This window comes from Telmatherina bonti (genome assembly GCF_933228915.1).
Source record: "Telmatherina bonti genome assembly, chromosome: 3".
NCBI classification, from domain to species: domain Eukaryota; kingdom Metazoa; phylum Chordata; class Actinopteri; order Atheriniformes; family Telmatherinidae; genus Telmatherina; species Telmatherina bonti.
The window spans coordinates 16,726,808-16,745,932 of record NC_136621.1 but is presented as its reverse complement, the minus strand read 5'-3'; the positions used below and the strand labels follow the sequence as shown (position 1 = coordinate 16,745,932).

The 19,125-nt window shown below is 41.3% G+C and overlaps 1 protein-coding gene across 2 annotated transcripts; it reads right to left on the bottom strand.

Annotated features, from left to right (window-relative positions):
* Positions 1-5,998: 5,998 nt before the first annotated feature.
* Positions 5,999-13,650, bottom strand: snrpb2 (small nuclear ribonucleoprotein polypeptide B2). 2 transcript variants are annotated; one of them, XM_079264336.1, is made up of 8 exons: positions 13,605-13,642; positions 12,638-12,710; positions 12,474-12,545; positions 10,431-10,603; positions 10,216-10,347; positions 8,408-8,443; positions 7,836-7,924; positions 5,999-6,326 (listed from the first exon to the last, which is right to left on the bottom strand). In XM_079264336.1, the coding sequence occupies exons 3-8, from the start codon at positions 12,535-12,537 to the stop codon at positions 6,167-6,169; spliced, it is 654 nt and encodes a 217-aa protein (XP_079120462.1). In that variant the 5' UTR covers positions 12,538-12,545; positions 12,638-12,710; positions 13,605-13,642; the 3' UTR covers positions 5,999-6,166. The 2 variants fall into 2 exon arrangements, with proteins under 2 accessions (XP_079120462.1, XP_079120461.1); XM_079264335.1 differs by lacking the exon at positions 12,638-12,710 and having other exon boundaries at positions 13,605-13,650.
* Between the last annotated feature and the right edge of the window lie 5,475 nt (positions 13,651-19,125).

The window sequence follows — 19,125 nt, the reverse complement described above, 5'->3', positions numbered from 1 at the left end:
ATCTGATGCTTATTAGAGCAACAGAGGAAAAAACAAGGAATAAAGAACTGCGGCTGTGGCTCAGGAGGAAGAGCTTTCAGCTGGGAGGTCAATGGATCATTTTCAGACTTACCCTGACTACATGATTACATGCCTAAGTGTTCATAGGCAAGACACTGAGCCCCACATTACCCCCCAAACATGACTATTGGTGCGTGTGTGAATGGGTGTATTTAACATGTAGTGTAAAGTGCTTTGAATGGTTGGCATGACAGCAAAAGTAATTGAGAAACGACAAGTGCATTAAACAGACATATTGTGTGTTTGTACACAACTGGTTGCTAAAGTCCAAAATCTGACCTGAGAAATGGAGATTCATAAACGTTTGTATGATTGTGTGTTGATAATCACAATTAACCAATATTTGCCAAATTAATATTATTTAGTTTTTGTAATTTTGTTTTTAGAAAATACATCTTTGAAAAAAATACCTTTTTTTTCTTTCTTGTTTGAGACATTTGGGGGGTGTTAGATTTATAAATATAGCATCAGCTACAGGACCAGCATGCACCTGAATGTGGATTTTTCTAAGCAGCACCAGAAAAGCAACAGTCAGGGAAAATGACTAAACATACTGCCAGTCAAAAGTTTTGGGTGTGTGTTTGTTTGCTATGAAGGAACAAAACCGCTAAACGAATGGATCTTGTTTGGAAAATGAACTACCCCAAGTTGCTGCACTGTGATTGGCTGATTAGATATTCATGGTAACAGGAAGTAGAGCAGGTGGAGCTGATTAAGGGGACATCACTGTCAGACAGTCTGTATCTCTCTTCATTTTTTCCTGTTATATGCTGATAATATGTGAATGAATGTAGCTGGGTCTGAAATCTAACTACATCCATCTAAAAATAATAAGAACTGATGGATGTTTTATGATCATATCAGGTAGAAAGTTCAGCAGAACCTGAAGGTCACACACTGATTCATGAAAGATGGATTTCTTCTGATCTGTCTTCAGTTATCAGACCATCATTTTCATTTAACTGTGAGACATAAAACTACAATAAAGATTCAAATCTGATTAATTTTCCTGCTGAGTTTTTTGTGATGCTTTAAAGTTTGTAATTTCCTGGAAAACCCTGGTCATCCTTCAGGTGAGTCCCAACTCTCCAGGAAGATCATACTGGCATGTTTCTGCACGTAATATGATTGATTGATTTTATTTTATTAAAGTTTCATAAACTTACATGCCCCCTTAGACGGCACTACTAACTTTCAAAGCAAGAAGATGACTGGCATATAAAATATGAACTAATCACAATAGCAGTTTATAATTTCATCATTTTTATGGGTTTGCAGATGGCGTTGCTCGGTAACCGCATTAATGTGGACATCTTGTTAGATTTGTCCACATGTTGAGGAATGTCACATCTGGACTCTAAAGCGCTTTTTCATAAGGCTGTATGACGTACAGGAGTTGATCTGATTCAGAGGAAGAAACATTTAAATCAGGAGTCAGATGGAAAACTACAGTTCCAGCTCTAAAATAAAAGATATGCCAAGAAAAATAGCACAAAGAGATTATGCATCATGGAGAGAAGCAACAGCACTACAGGATAAAGCTGATGAAGCTTTGCACATCACACTGGAATATTCCTCCTTTTTAACCTTGTGCTCTCATAGCCAATCAGCTCCGTCCTGACTGAATTCCTCATCATCCATTGTGTTCCACTGTTTTTACTGGATGATTTCACCAGAGTTTATTAGAGAACTCAGACCAGATAGACATTGAATTTGTAGGATGCGAATAAAACGATAAACATAATCCAAACGTAACAAGCCTCTTATGCATAAATAAAATAATAATAATTTTTTATGACCTGTCCAGGGTGTGCCCCTTCCCCCAAAGACTGCTGGGATGGGCTCCAGGTCCTCCGCGACCCTTAATCGGACTAAGCGGTTCAGATAATGAATGAATGGTATTTTTTACATTTACAGTTTCTTAAATGTGAATTTATTTATTTATATTTTAGTTATTGATCATATTTTACTTTTTATGAGGACTTAAGTTCGATGTGTCTGTAAAGTGACCCACGATGACTGTTGTGAGACACTAAACAAATAAAGCTTATCTGAATTGAATGTATACTTTTTATATTAGTATAACATAAGTATTTGTATGATAACATAGCTGTATCATTTTATTTTCCTGTTAATCACAGCTGTAAACTTGGTCTTAACAATTCCTAAATAAATATATATCAATTTATTCCTGAGTGAGCGGAATATGACAACTCACTGATGTCTAATGAAGTGGGTAATTTACATTTATATACAAGATAACTGCTTTGACGTTTGGTTATATGACAAATCAGTTTATTTTCTTGTTCGTTTGATTGCCCCCTTTCAAAGAAATAAAATAAAGGAAAAACACGAGAAAGAAAATCTCGTTTTCTGTAACAAATGACCGCTGAGAGCTGCGTGCCGTCCACGCGCTGCAGTTTGTTGAGCTGAAACTAAAATCTGAATTATTCCACACAAAACCGGATCGTTCATAAATAAACAAGTTGGTTGCTAAATCAATCTGAGATTCTCAGAGGAAAAATAAAAAATGATGACATGGTTTTTATCACCAACCTGACGCTGCTGTTGCTCCGCGCGCTCTGCTCCTCTGACGGACCGGGGAGAGCGCGAGCTCAGGCGCGCTCCCGACGGAAACGCGCGAGTTTTATGTTAGCTGTTGATCGGAAAGCAGACTGTCGCGAGCATCATCATCATCATTAGGTGCAGGAAGGGAAGGATTTATGAGCGACAGCAGATCTAAGCCTTTTTAAGGATTCTCTGAAACATGAAGTCACTTCATTTTCTTCTTCCTCTTCTTCAGTTTTGTCCCCCAAACAAAATATTTTTACAACATTAACATGTTTAGGTTATATTAGAATTAAAATAAATGTGGGCTGTGATGGTAAAGGCTCCGTCTCCATATTCTGTTCTTGGTCTTGCAGAGGAAGTTGGATGAATTCCTGAGGTTGCAGGATGGAGAGCATGGAAGGAGGTGGTCTGGGTGGAGGGCATGTTTGGGCCTAATCCGGGTCACATTTGACTCAGTAACTGCTAGGCCATATGGTCCAAATTGAGGAGCCCGACTACACATAGATTAGGCCAGTTCCCTGCTGGGCAGCATATGGTGACATGACCATATGGTCATATGACCAAATAAGAACCAAACATTTTTTGCTATCTGGAAGCGAAGGCTCTTTAGGGCCTGTGGAATGTGGTCTCTGGTGTGGGACTGGGTTTAGATGGTGAACCTTGGAGGAGGCAGCTGCAGTATTGAGCTGAGAGGTGATAGAGGATGAGGGTGTGAAGGAGACTGCAGGGAGATGTGTTTCTGATCAAAGAAGTTTCAGGAGATGTTGTTCAAATGGTTGTCAGATGTGAGGTGGGCGTTAAAGACGACTCCAAGATTGTAGATATGTGATGAGGGGGTTAGTGTCAACTGAAGCTGAATTTGACCTGACCAGCCTCAAGAAAATTTTTCAAATTTAAAATCACCCTCCTAACCTGAGGGTGAGAGGTGAAGGGATGAAGGAGGAGGCTGGTGGACAATGAGGGGGCTGCTGGAGAATGCATGAGGAAGTCAGACTCAGAAGACTCTGTTGTGTCTTCTGAGGTTTTTGACGTCACTGAAGTGACTCAGACAAACCAAAAAGAACCACATTGCACCTTCAGCTCCTCCTCCTCCTCCTCCCCCTCCTCACAAAACAAGCTCAGTGAGATTTACAGCGGCTCCTCTGGAACATGATGAACCTGGACAGAGGCCATCCTTCACCTCTGGGCTCCCTCAGTGAGTCTGTAATCATGTCTGCAGCCTTCAGCCGTTGTGTTGATGACTCTGTATTCAGCAGAAGAAATAAAACTCCCCTGGTTCTCCTCTGAGAGAAAATGTTCACTTTCACTTCAAACTATCTGAACAAACTTTGTGAACTGGAAAAATAAAACTAATCTGTGCATTCGGCAGTTTGGAAATCTTTCATTAGAACATCTTGGGATTGAGATTTCTGCCTCTTCAGATAATCAATGAGCTGAACTTCATTCTTTGGGTTTCTGTGTGATGAGCTCCATCACTTAACGAAGGTGGAGGATTTTGTCCTCATCACGCTAAAGGCTTTTGGTAGGTTCTGAGGGCGGGCATCTTGGCCATGCAGTGCTGGAGGTGGCTCTGTGTTTAACCAGCTTGTTGACAGCTGTGGGAGTTACAGTTGGGGTCACATTGTGGTGGTGCAGTGGGGTGAGGCCCAACTCATCTGGCTTCTTCTGGGTTGTGTGGGGTGTTTAGGGTCCCAGTGCCCTGCTAACCAAAGGAAAAGGCTTCAATTTGCAAAGTAGTATAAAGATTGAACTGTGGAGCAATGGATGAAGCTCATGTGGTCTGATGAGTCCAACTACATCCTGTTCCAGAGTGATGGGAGCATCAGGGTACGAAGGGAGGCAGATGAAGTGATGCAGCCTGTGTCTAGTGCCTTCCATATAAGCACTATTGGGGCAGTCTATGATCTGGGGTTGCTGCAGTTGGTCAGGTTGGTTTAGCAGCATTATGTGTACAAACAGTGAAGTCATCGGACTACCTGAATATTCTGAATGAGCTGCTTATTCCATCTTCTCTGATGACACAACCATATTCCAAGATGCCAGGATCCACAGGGCTCAGATTGTTAAAGTGGTTCAGGGAGCATGAGGCACTTTCACACACAGACGGGCACCACAGAGTCTAATCCTGGAGAAGACTTTGTGCAGTTTCAGACGCTCTCATCGTAAATATAAGATGTTGGTTAAGAAAAAAGGAATGCAACACCAGAATGGGAATAAATCTTGTCATACTGCAGAAGCTCATGGAAACTTTGCCACAGTGAAAGCTGCAATAATCTAAGCTAAAGTTGGTTAAATGAAAATGTTAAGCGTGTGACATTTATTGTTGCTGGTAATGTTATACATGTGTTGGTGGACTTAAGCCTGGAGGGCCTCCTCCCCTCCATCATTGTCTTTTGCCTCATTTTTTTCTATGAACCCATAACAAACCCAGAACATACAGATGAGAGAGAAATAGATCATTTGGCTGAATAACTCTGAAACCAGAAGTCTGCAGGTATTTATGATCCTTCTTCCACATGCCAATGAAGCATCTCCTTTTCTGCAGATTATGTTTTTACCTGTGGAGCTGCAGAGATTCTGATGCCAGCTTCTAAAAAAAGTCATTAGTCTTTACACTGACTGCTGAGTTTCTTCACTTGCTGGTAAAAATAATCCTGTAATAAAAAGAAAAACCTCCGGCTTGAAGTCAGAACATGCAGTTTCTGCAGGAAATGGAAAACTAACTACTGGTGGATGCAGTTTCTCAAGATAAAAACACCGAAGAAAACCAGCTTAGTTTGTTAAATCCAATTTCTTTAACTAGCAAGTAACCAATGTTCAACATGTCACCACGGTAACCTGTGCATAAAACCAGTTTAATTTTAGATTAAATCTGATTGAACAAAATGTGGTCACTAAAATCTTGTAGACCTGTTCTGGCAACCAGAACCCAATTGCAAGTGTTTGCTAATCAATTACCTAGCATAAAAAAATGTATTAATGAAGACAAATATTTTCATATCCAAATATACCACCACCAATATGGTTTAATCTGAGATCCAGAACACAAATCAGCCATTTAAACTGGAACTGAGAGAAGAAGTCCTGGATTATATCAGATGAACATCAGGTTACCATGAAAACCATGTATCCAGATGATAAACCAGTGCTGGAAATGTTTTCACGTTCATTCCTGCTGTGTTGGTTCTGGCCCCTTAAAGTTGGATCTGTCACAGAACCTGAATCACAGAGGATATCAGATGGTTTCAGGTTATCAGACAGTGTGAGACCAGAGGCTCTTTATGCCAGAACCACTGCAGTAGAGCCTCTGCGTAGAGGTTCTGGTTCGGATCTGTAGAAGAAATGCTGAACAAGTCGATTCTGCAAAATCGGTTTATTTCTTATCTTATAAAATTTAAGAAAAAAAAAAAAAGTTTGTCCACGAGTTTTTTTCTCTTGATTCAAACAAGAAAAACAAACTGAAAAAAGAAAAATCCCTCCCACATATGTGGGAACCCGGCCCCTCAGAGTCTCTGTGTCCATCCACATGTGAGAACTACTTCTTGGCGTAGGTGATTTTCATGGCGCAGGTGGCGGTGATGCGGAAGCCCTGCAACGCATCTTTGGCGACCCCGGCCTGAGTGTCACTCTCAAACTCCACAAAGGCGATGTCGTGTTTCCCCGGGACAAGTCGCACCTCTTTGAAACCAGGAAACCTGCAGACCACAAGACAGCCGGTTACAGATCTGATTCTGTGGAAGCGTCTCGGGTTCAGGCAGCCAATCACGCGACTGAATTACACAAACACATTCTGGTTAAGGAGGAAACCGATTTCCTTCCGAAAGATCCCGATGGCTACAAAAGCCACCGGGATCAAACTGTTTGAAGGTTGAGAAGCGCAGAATATGGCGGATGTAGCGTCACGTTTCTGAGCAACTGTAGAGGAAAAACAGATATTTCCAGATATCCAGTGATAAACTTTCTGTTAGTTCTGGTTAGCCGACCGTACCTAACTTTACTCATCTTAATCACCACTCAGCATAAAAGGAAAAGCAACCAGTCTCCTAGCCAAGCAGGTGAAAGCAACAAGCTTTGCTTAACCTTGTTACATACTCCACAAGAAGCAAGAACTTTTTTCTGGTTCTCGACGCCCCGAGAAGAAAATGACGTCATTTTTTTTCTGGACGTGTTTGAAGACAGTTCGACACATCGGGCTGGCAGACGTTTTTTCTTGTAGGGCTCCGAGAAGTATCATGTGATTGGTCGCACATTTGAGGAGGGCGTGTTTAACACAGAAAAGCATATATTTTATATTTTTACTTGTTTTTATCTTTGTTTTTATCTTTGTTCAGCACTTTGGTCAACTAAGGTTGTTGTAAAGCGCTTTATAAATAAAATTTGATTGATTGATTGATTGATGAAGCGGTAAGATGCCGCTTCCGGGTTTTTCCTGTTGCAGGTAAAACTGATTGTTTTGGTAAAACAGCTGATCGAGGTGGCATTAAAACACTCGGACCCAACTGCGTGCACAACCCGCCCTGCAGTGGACAAAGTTGCTCGTTAAATATGAAACAACCAGGTTCATTGCACATAAAAGCAGACATGGCTGCCCGCCGTGGCGTGATCCCTCCCCGCTGCTGATGAAGCTTCTCGTGGAGGGTGAATGGACCCGAAGAAAAATAATTTTTTTCTTGTTCTTGCAGCCTCAAGAGAAAGAACACAGTTCTTGCTTCTCGGGGAGTATCTAACAAGCTTTACAGACCAACGCTTTCTCAGGACCTGCTGACTCAGCAGGATTGAGTCCTGGTAGCTAACCATTAGCTGTCTCTGAACTTCTTCTGTAGGTTTTCTAGCTTCTCATTTCATCTATTTTTTTCGGCACACATTGTAGGAAACAAACAGGAGCCGTTCCCTTCAGTACAAGGACTTTTAAAGCAGTTGTGATGGATAATATGCATGTTCCAGTGGAAGGGCTGAAACGTAGTATAGCTTTGAATTTTTTTAAGTTCTGGGATGATGTTTAGGGTAATATGTTGTTTTAATGTCAACAACCATTGAACCATTGAAAACCTTCAACATTGGTCCCTGACCCTGCTTTGATGAAAAGGATCCTACGGTCCAGATGTGAGCTTTAAAAGCAGCCGAGTTCCCAAAACTATCAGCTAAAGAAGAAAATGTTTATTAGAGGCCCATAAAAATCTGTTTCAGCATAAATGTCAACTCACTGGTTGAAGAGCATAGACAGCATCATCTCGTTGGTCTCCTCGGGAAGGTTACTGAGAAACAGGATGTAGTTCGGTGGATTGTCTGGAATCTGAGAACAAACAACAATCAGAGTCACGTTGATCTGCTGAGCTTGTTCATTTCAGACAACAGATTTCCAGAAGTCTGGAGTCTGAGATTAACTCATGTTATTACATTAAATAAGGTTTGTAAATAAAGAGTCTGGGGCTGCAGCTTTCCACTGAGGCTGATGATGAGCATGCAGAGCTGGATCAGCACTGGGAAGTCTGGAAGTATAAATCTGTTTCTAAAAGAGAGAATCCAACATGGATGCTGTGCTGCAGGTTCTGATCGGGTTTCACAAAAGATTTATTTTCCTCCAGCTCCCACTAGACAGTTCCACAGTCACATGTTAAACTGCGGAGCCAGGAACAGCCACTAGTTCCTGGTGACCTAATGTTTTTTTTTTTTGCCAAAACAGCAGGAGTCATGGGGGTCCTGAAATGTTGGAGTTCTTCTACACTTTACACAGAAAATCCAAAACATTTAATGATGCTGTGCTGTGTCATCTTACCTGAATGGCAGGTGTGTGTACAGGTGTTGTTGGTACCTGCAGACAGGAAACAGACAGTGAGGCGTGAACAGAGCAAACACAGAGGTTTTCTGATGACTTCGTCCTGACAGAAAGTCATCCTGATCAGTTTCCTGAACGTCAGGAGAATATAAAGGTAGAGTTTGGATTGACTCGGCTAAGGAAGAGTTTGGAGTCTGGGGGAGTTTTTACCCCGCCGTTACTAAAGAGCTTGTGATTTATCATCCTTTTTTTTTTTTTTCTTCTTCCTGCTCTCGGAGAGGACGGACACCATTTCTCTCCCTCCTGTTCCCACTCTGTCCTGCTGTTTCTTTGTATTGACAATCTATCTATCTATCTGAGCCTCTTTCTCCATTTCCTTCTGAATTTGAATTGTGGATCTGGTCAGCTGGTCTCTCAATTCAATTGATCAAATCTTTTTCTTTTTTTTTTTGAAGAACGGGCGAAGGAGAGTCTGCAGGTCCCGATGGAAGGCATGCTGCTGGACACGTGATGAAGGTCATGTGTCTGTCGCTTCTTTCTGTAGAGAATTTCTACCAATTTGGATTTATGATAACCGCGTTTCTGCTGTTTAGAGTTGCAGTTTCCTGGTATGTTGCAAATATTGGATGATCTGTGATAGACAATGCCCCGAGCCGGATTAAAAGTGCACAGGTCCCTGGGCCCAGAGTGTTCCAGGGGCCCCGTTCTACAACATAACTTTGATACACTGTGAAATGTCATTTCTAACATCTCTCAGCCAGTGGTACCAATAGCAATACACTAGACACTGTCTGGCTTTGATGTACATCTTATTTCAAGTACAAACTGCTGGTGTATGCCCTACATGGGCTCCACATGGGCGCCCAATGGGTGTGGGCCCCTGGGCCCATGTCCTTCGGATAATCTAGCCTTGACTATGCCGAGCAACTATGAGCACTCGAACTCATGCGGTGATAGAACTGGACTGTGAACTGGATGCCAGTCTGGCTCGAACTGGCAGGCTGGAAGCAGTTCTGGAGCTCTTCCGTGGGTGGGAGACATCATGGAGAAGCTGATGCTTAGTTTGGGGGAAACTGACCTCCGATTCGGCTGTTTCTGAGTCCGACTGAGACAAGTAGGACCAAAACAAAGCTGTTATCTGAGTCTGGCTCCCTGCACTGGCCTTGGCAAGCTGGTTATCAAATCTCCTGGAATGATTTAGGGGTGAGAAAATCAAATCAAATATTGGGAATTTGTTTTGCTTCACAATTTTAAAATCGATTTTTTTGTTAATAAAATTGATTTTTTCCCCCCAAATACATAAAATTAAGTGTTTGTTCCACCCCCTGCTTCACAGCATCTTGATTTTCTCTGCCCGCAACGCCGGCTGGTATAGCTGTAAATTTGCAACTAAAGTTACTTCATAGAGTTTCTTCAATCAGATCAGATTAACTTTTGTGAGTGAATCATAATAATAATAATAAACATTTTTTCAGATTATTCTGATTCATCTTTATCGTACATTTTATCCTAATTTTAAAGATGGTTAACCCTGATTGAGTAATAAACAGAATGCAAAAAGCATCTTTTTACCCCTGAATGTTGTTGTTCTCAGGAACATGTGACATATGCACAAATTATGAAAATTGGCCATTTTATCTTAAGGCTGTATTTTTCAGAAAGAATAAAACCCTTAGAGAGAAAAGTTTTCTGCTGCTACAAGCTCTGATGTATTTCTCTTTGGGGAAAATACACCGGTTTGTTTTCAATCTAAAGCAAAAAGAAAAAAGACTCAAATCTCACCAACAGCAGCAAAACACTTCACTCACCGCCGGCTTCTTTGTGGCGTTAGCAACCGGTTCCTGAGCCTTCTTCTTCTTCTCCTTCTTTTTCTCCTTGTCGCCGTACGTTCCCTTCATCTTGCTGATGACTTCTGAGTCAGTCTTGGCGTACTGTATCCTCTGGATGACAACAGGACATAAGTGAGATAAAGCTGCAATAATGAATGTGAGTAGCACAGCAGCAAGCAGCATCTTCAGCGTACCATGGGCTTGTTATAGAAGGGGAAACCCTGTAGCTGCCTCAGTGCGTTGGTGGCAGCGGCCAGCTCTTTGAAGATGACGAAGGCCTGTCCCCTCATCCTTTCCGTCTTCATAGCCACAATGTTGAGTACCTGTCCGAACTGAGAGAAGAGCGCGTAGAGCGAACGCTTCAGCTCTGCAGGATGAAGACGAGAGGAAAAGATTAATGTGAAACGGGTTGCTGAAGACCAGCACGGCATCACAGGAGGGATAAAAAAAAGTCAAAGATGATAAATAAGGAAATTTTAACAAATAAATGAGCAAAAATAAAACCATCCTCAATCTGTATTTATACTGAATTATATTTAAATAGAATGGAGATTTTCTTTCATGTGTGCAAGTTGTTTCACGTTCTTCACACTTTTCTACATTTTTTAATACTTGTTATTATTACCTATAGATACACACTGATCAAATTCCAATTTCTGCCGACATTAATATTTTCAAACACCAAATCAGTTTATCTGAGCAGCATTACCATTTAGCATACCATCACTGCTGTTGGTGTATAAGGTTTCAGTAGGTTGCAGTAAACCACACATTCATTCTTAATTTTTAAAAAAAAATCAACTGATTAAATTAATACATTTCAAATCTTTTCAAATTGATGTGAAAAAAAACAAAAAACATCAAAAGTAAGTCAAAGAAAATGTTTGTTGCTGCTTCACAAAGCTAACAGAAACAAAGTTTGTTCTAATCTAGCTTTTTTAATTAAGGGTTCAAGAAAATGTGTTGAAAGGGAGCCCAGAGTTCTCTGAATAACCTGGGAACATTTGATAGTATAATATCTGTAATAGTATCAACATTTTGTATAACAATATATTACTCAGAAGCACTTTGTCGATTTTTTAAGTAATTTACTGTATATGTAAACTAACTGTGGTTCATTTAACTGCAATTGAACTTTATCTGTTTTTGGTCAATATTTTCTAGAAAAATCTTAAGCACTTAAATTTATTTATATGGATGTAAATATTAAAAGGATAACAGTAAAAGCATACTTACTTTTGATAAGTACTTTGAAATCAAAAACTGACATATCTTCTTTAACTATTTGAGATCTTTACTGATAAGGCAGATGTATTGATCAGGTCAATGCAAAACAGATCCAAGTTACTGACAAGCTACATGAGCAAACGCAGCTCATTCTCATCAGGCAGGTTGGTGCATGTGTACAGAAATGTTGTGTCCAAACTACAAAAACTGAATAAAAAATAATACTTAGATGAACTGAATTAGTTATATACTTGAGCACTGTAGAAAATATTGCGTAAACCGAACCTGCATAATATTCATAATTTGTAAATACAAGACCACAAGAGCAGGATCTGTGAGGTGGATCTGGCCTTTTACCCCCAAAATCTAACCCATGAATCACGTCAATGTTGGAGCCCAATATCAGTATCTGATCAGATCAAACTAATTATTATACTATTACAAAGCCTTTGTTTAGTCATTCAACTCATCCTGGTATTTTCTTGAATTGTTTTTCATTTTATTTCTTGAATATGTCCATGTTTAGTGTTAGTTCCTGTTCGTTGTCATTTTTCCCTCTAGGGTTGGCTCGCCATCAATCATTTCAAGAAAATTAAAGAGCTAAAAATAACTCAATTACATAAAAATAAATGAACAAACATGATTTTTTTTTTTGTGGGATTATCATCATATCCAAAATTTTAAATAAGTAAAAATAAGCTTTTAAACTGTTTTTTCTCTGCATTTCTACATGACGTTTATTTCATTGTGTAAATTTACCCTTTTATTGGTACTGCTATTGTTTAAAAAGTTAAACCAGTTGATTATCACATAACATTTTTTATTTTTCTTGGTCTCCTCACAAGACATTAAATGTAGCTGGGGTGGAAGTACCGGTAGTAATATTCTACCTCTACTTTGAAAAAAATTAAAAAAAACAAAACTGTGCACAGATCTGAGAAATTAGGCCAACACTTTCCATCCAAATGAATCAATCTAAGATCTCAATTATATTGTTTATCAGAACTCACCTTCTTTCTTGATCTTATCGTTGATGTTGTTGATATAAATTGTGTGGTTTGGTCGAATATCCATGGTTGAGTCTGTAGAAATGAGACATTAGGACATTCATTACCAGCACTTCGGAGCACTAAAAATATTCCTGAAATACTTTCAAACCATCCATTTTCTTAACCGCTTAGTCCAGTTCAGGGTCGCAGGAAACTGGAGTCTATCCAGCGATCACTGGGTAAGAGGCAGGGTACATCCTGGACAGGTCACCAGTCCATCACAGGGCCACACAGAAACAAACAACCACTGACCTTCATTCCTATGAATAATTTAAAATTCCTAGAAATAATAATAATAATAATAATAATAAAAATATTAAGTTTGTGATCCAACAGGTAACTGACTAACAGAGTTTTAAGTTATTTAATAGTATCAATTCGTGTTCATGTTGCTCAGATAAGCTTTCAGCTCTTTGGGAATCACCTTGTTGCGGCTAAAATATTGTCTTCCGTCTGTTAAACTCTCAGCTTTGCAAGTTTTGACAGATGAAACTAAAGAAATGGGAACAAATGACGAATCACTGTATCCAAGTAACTTAAGATGAAGATAATATGATTTCTTTTCGGTTTTTGGGTGAGGACTTTTTGTCCACCTGACACGGTAGGAAGTTCATTTCCACATGTCTAACTGCCCTTAAACTTAAAAACTTAAATGAAAATATATAAGTTCTTCATGAGAAGCGTTTTCTTCCTTAATTATCATAATGAGTTAGGAAAGAAAATGGGCTTTAATGTTCCGGAGTGGTACGCACTATAATAGTTAAAATTGCCCAAATTAAAACCTGAACATGTCTTTAAGATGGATTATAAGGTTTAGATCCATTCCCAACATGTTTAATTTAAGTTTTGATTGAGTTTTCAGTCTGACTTCATGTTAGCTGACGTTAGCTTCACAATTATCAGCCTCTCATTCATAATGTTAGCTTTGTGGCTAACACCTGTAAAGCTACGCATCTACAGAGGACTTTCGGAAGTCCACATTTAAGTCCACCACGCGGACTTAAATGTTCAACCAGTCCTACTTTAGTTTATCGGACAAACTACAGGCTGTCAAAAGTGGTTCTATCGAAAATAAATAAAAACAAAACTGACCTGTTCTGTTCTCACGCTGCTCATATGTGAACAACAGGAAGGATAGTACTGGCGCCGGCTGCTGCTTTATGGAAATCTGCTCTTTGTCGCCACCAGCAGGCCTGGAGGAGAACTGCAGGCTCAGCGGTCTGGCTTTCCATTCACAATCTGGAGGAGTGACAAAATGTTCATTCATTCATTCATTTTCTGAACCGCTTAATCCAATTCAGGGTCGCGGGGAAGCTGGAGCCTATCCCAGCTGTCTTTGGGCGACAGGCAGGGTACACCCTGGACAGCTAGCCAGTCCATCGCAGGGCGTGACAAAATATCTTTTTTAAAAAACAAGTTTTATTGATAAAGTGGAAAACAAAACAAAGAACATGTCCTTAGTTATACTTGATTAGATCTGACCTGGACAAAGAACAGATATCAGACGTCATATATACTGTATAAATATAAATACTGAAATAAACATATAACAAGGATTAAACAACATAACAATTATACCAGGAGAAGAACACAGCTACAGCTAAAATTAAAACAGTTTATAAATGTATTATGGGATCTAATGGCTTTGAGGTGATTGCTTTTGAATCAAATCACAACAGTGCACAACACAAAGTGCTTTACAAGATAAAATAAAGTCATAAGGATTCAAACTAACAGTGGATAACAAGGCATTTAAAAATAATAAAGACACAAGCTTGAAGATAATAAATGTATAATTTTATTTATTATAATAGGTTGTTTACTGTGTACGAATCTGCATTTATGAATGTGGAACTTTGCTAAGAAAATTACCAGGATTATAACACACAATCAGCTTTTATTAAAAAAAATAAAAAATAAAAAAATTTTAAAAAAAGAAAAGTTTCCCATTTTTGGGTGAAATCATGATAAACATTAGTTTGGATGAAGGTGGTCATTTTCCATAATTTCCTAGAGAAAACATAATTCCAAAACAGGTGAGAGAAAACTTTAAGATGAGAACTGCAAAGTAACAAGAGTGACAAAAACATAGTATATGAACTCTCACAGAGGAAGATTACAAAAGTGTTACAAAGCACAGTTATCTACACACAAACATGAACAAACTAATGAACTAATGAACACAGAGAAGAGACTGTGTGTGTGTGTGGGGGGGGGGGGGGGGGGGGGGGGGCAGTGAATAGGATGACACCCTGATGACATCCCTTCTCTTTCATGCTGGTGAATGGGTTGGACCAATTTACCAACGGAGTGACCTTTTAATTTTATTTTTGCTTTTGTACAGGACTTTTGTACAGGATTTTGAGCTTCACAAACGCAAGTCGACTGATTACCCTTTCATAGCAGACTATCCTGGTGGCAACACAGCCTAAATCAAATGTTTTTGTGCAAAATCTCTGCATATTTGTAAAAAAAAAAAAAAAGAAAAAAAACCCACACCTACCAGAAAACCTCTGACCCCGCCCATTAGCATTTTTCGAAGGTCTGGTATGAGTGTTTCGTATTCTCCATCAGTTCTCTTCAGACTTTACTGTAATTTGATCAACTGGCTCCATTTCATTGATCAGACTGATTGAAGCCAGTCTGGTTTAGACATGATTGCAAGGCTCCACTTCCAATAAAGGACAACTGTTTTAATCAGATTTTTTTCAGACTGCTTCAAGAGTCGGCTCAGGGAGAGAGTCCCCCTCCCTGAGCCGTCACCTTATCGTGGTGGAAGGGTTTGTGCGTCCCAAAGATCCTAGCAGCTATGTTGTCGGGGGCTTTATGCCCCTGGTAGGGTTACCCATGGCAAACAGGTGTCTAGGGGAGGGACCAGACCAAGCACGGCTCATAGACCTCTACGATGACGACCAACCTGGACATGAATGTTCCCTTGCCCGGACGCGGGTTACCGGGACCCCCCTCTGGAGCCAGGCCTGGAGGTGGGGTACGAGAGCGAGCGTCTGGTGGCCGGGCCTTCGCCCATGGGGCCCGGTCGGGCTCAGCCCGAAAGGGTTACATGGGCCCCACCTCCCGTGGGCTCACCATCTGCGGGAGGAGCCGTAGGGGTCGGGTGCAATGTGAGCTGGGCGGCAGCAAGGGGCGGGGACCGTGGTGGTCCGATCCCCGGCTGCAGAAGCTGGCTCTAGGGACGTGGAATGTCACCTCTCTGGTGGGGAATGAGCCTGAGCTTGTGCGCAAGGTTGAGCGGTTCCGGCTAGATATAGTTGGACTCACCTCGACGCATGGCTTGGGCTCTGGAACCAGTACTCTCGAAAGGGGCTGGACTTTCTTCCACTCTGGAGTTGCTCATGGTGGGAGGCGCCGAGCAGGTGTGGGCATTCTCATCAGCCCCCAGCTTGGTGCCTGCACGTTGGGGTTTACCCCGGTGGATGAAAGGGTAGTTCCCTCCGCCTCCGGGTGGGGGGACGGGTCCTGACTGCTGCGCCGAACAGCAGTTCAGAGTACCCACCCTTTCTGGAGTCCTTGGAGGGAGTGCTGGAGGGTGCTCCTTCTGCGGACTCCATTGTTCTGCTGGGGGACTTCAATGCTCACGTGGGCAACGACAGTGAGACCTGGAGGGGAGTGATTGGGAGGCATGGTCCCCCCCCTCTGAACCAAAATGGTGTTTTGTTATTGGACTTCTGTGCTTGTCATGGATTGTCCATAACGAACACCATGTTCCAACATAAGAGTGTCCATATGTACACCTGGCATCAGGATTCCCTGGGCCGCAGTTCGATGATCGATTTTGTAGTCGTATCGTCGGACCTGCGGCCACATGCCTTGGACACTCAGGTGAAGAGGGGGGTGGAGCTGTCAAGTGATCATGATGATGGTGAGTTGGATTGAGGAGGAGCAGTATGGTTTTCGTCCTGGTTGCGGAACAGTGGACCAGCTCTATACACTCTTTGGGGTACCGGAGGAGGCATGGGAGTTTGCCCAACCAGTCTACATGTGCTTTGTGGACCTGGAGAAGGCCTTCGACCGTGTCCCCAGGACCGGGGGCTCCTGTGGGGGGTACTCTGGGAGTATGGGGTACCGGACCCCCTTGTACGAACTGTCCGGTCCCTGTACGACAGGTGTCAGAGCTTGGTTTGCATTGCCGGTAGGAAGTCGGATTCGTTTCCGGTGAGGGTTGGACCCCACCAAGGCTGCCCTTTATCACCAATTCTGTTCATAACTTATATGGACAGAATTTCTAGGCGCAGCCGAGGTGTTGAGGGGATCCGACTTGGTGGCCTCAGGATTGGGTCCCTGCTTTTTGCGGATGACGTGGTCCTGTTGGCTTCATCTGGTCGTGATCTCCAGCTCTCGCTTGAGCGATTCGCGGCCGAGTATGAAGTGGCTGGGATAAGAATCAGCACCTCCAAATCTGAGACCATGGTCCTCAGTCGGAATAGGGTGGATTGCCCTCTCCGGGTCGGGAGTGAGGTCCTGCCTCAAGTGGAGGAGTTTAAATATCTCGGGGTCTTGTTCACGAGTGAGGGAAGGATGGAGCGCGAGATCGACAGACGGATCGGTGCGGCGTCTGCAGTAATGCGGGCTCTGCGCCGGTCTGTCGTGGTGAAGAAGGAGCTGAGCCAGAAGGCGAAGCTCTCGATTTACCAGTCGATCTACGTTCCTACCCTCACCTATGGTCATGAGCTGTGGGTCGTGACCGAAAGAACGAGATCTCGTATACAGGCGGCTGAAATGAGTTTCTTCCGCAGGGTGGCCGGGCTCACCCTTAGAGATAGGGTGAGGAGCTCTGTCATCCGGGAGGGGCTCAGAGTAGAGCCGCTGCTCCTCCGCATTGAGAGGAACCAGTTGAGGTGGCTCGGGCATGTGGTTAGGATGCCTCCTGGACGCCTCCCTGGTGAGGTGTTCCAGGCACGTCCCTCCGGGAGGAGACCCCGGGGAAGACCCAGGACACGCTGGAGGGATTATATCTCTCGGCTGACCTGGGAACGCCTCGGGATCCCCCCGCAGAGTTGGCAAATGTGGCTGGGGAGAGGGAAGTCTGGGCTTCCCTGCTTAGGCTGCTGCCCCCGCGACCCGACCCCGGATAAGCGGCAGAAGATGGAGATGGAGATGGAGATGCTTCAAGAGTCCTGATTTATATATATATATATATGTATATACACACATATATATGTACAGGAACATTTGTGCAGAACATGGACTGGAGAACCCTAAGTCCGAGTGGGAAACTCCCCCCAAGGTGGTGGAGAATGGCTAAGATCCTCTGGGACTTCTTCCAGATCCGTACAGGTAAAATGGTTGTGGCCAAGCAACCAGACATCGTGATCACGGATAAGCAGCAGAGGAAAGCCGTGGTGATCGATGTATCCATCCCCAATGATGGAAATATCAGGAAAAAGGAGCATGAGAAACGAGAGAAGTACCAAGGCCAAGAGGGAACTGGAGAAGGCCTGGAGGGTGAACGCAACAGTAGTACCCATAGTGATCAGAGCACTGGGGGGCGGGGGCCGTGTCCCCCACAATGGAGAAGTGGCTCCAACAGATACCTGGTGAAACATTAGACAAATGTCCTTCTAGAAAAGCGCAGTCCTAAGAACAGCTAAGATACTGCATAGGAGATTGAGAGATGAACAGCCACCTAACCTACCCTTGGGAGAAAGGAGTGGTGGTGGTGAGGGGAGGATTTAGTGTGTATATTATATATACATATATATATATATACACACACATACACAAACGCGCACACACACACACACACATATATATATATATATATATATATATATATATATATATATATATATATATATACACACACATATACATGCATATATATATATATATATATATATATATATATATATATATATATATATACACACATATGCATGCATATATATATATATTTATATATATACACATATACATGCATATATATATATATATATTTATATATATACACATATACATGCATATATATATATATTTATATATATATACACATATACATGCATATATATATATATTTATATATATACACATATACATGCATATATATATATATATATATATATATATATACACATATACATGCATATATATATATATATATTTATATATATATACACATATACATGCATATATATATATATATTTATATATATATACACATATACATGCATATATATATATATATTTATATATATATACACATATACATGCATATATATATATATATTTATATATATATACACATATACATGCATATATATATATATATATATATATATATATATATATATATATATATATATATATATATATATATATATATATATATATATATATATATATATATATATACAAAAACTAAAAACTGTTTTTTCCACCTGGACTGCAACATTTGCAGTATTTAGTCTACTTTGGTCCCTTAGAGGCTTCCATAATGTTTTTATCAGCTGATCCCGCTGCTGCTCTTAGTTCAGCTAAAATGCTAACAGGCTCCGCAGTAACTAAACAAGGACCATGGATATAGACCGGTTTGTGGCAGGACAACGACGCAGCGCCACCGGGCCTTGATATCCTATTCACGCTGGCCACCCCCCCT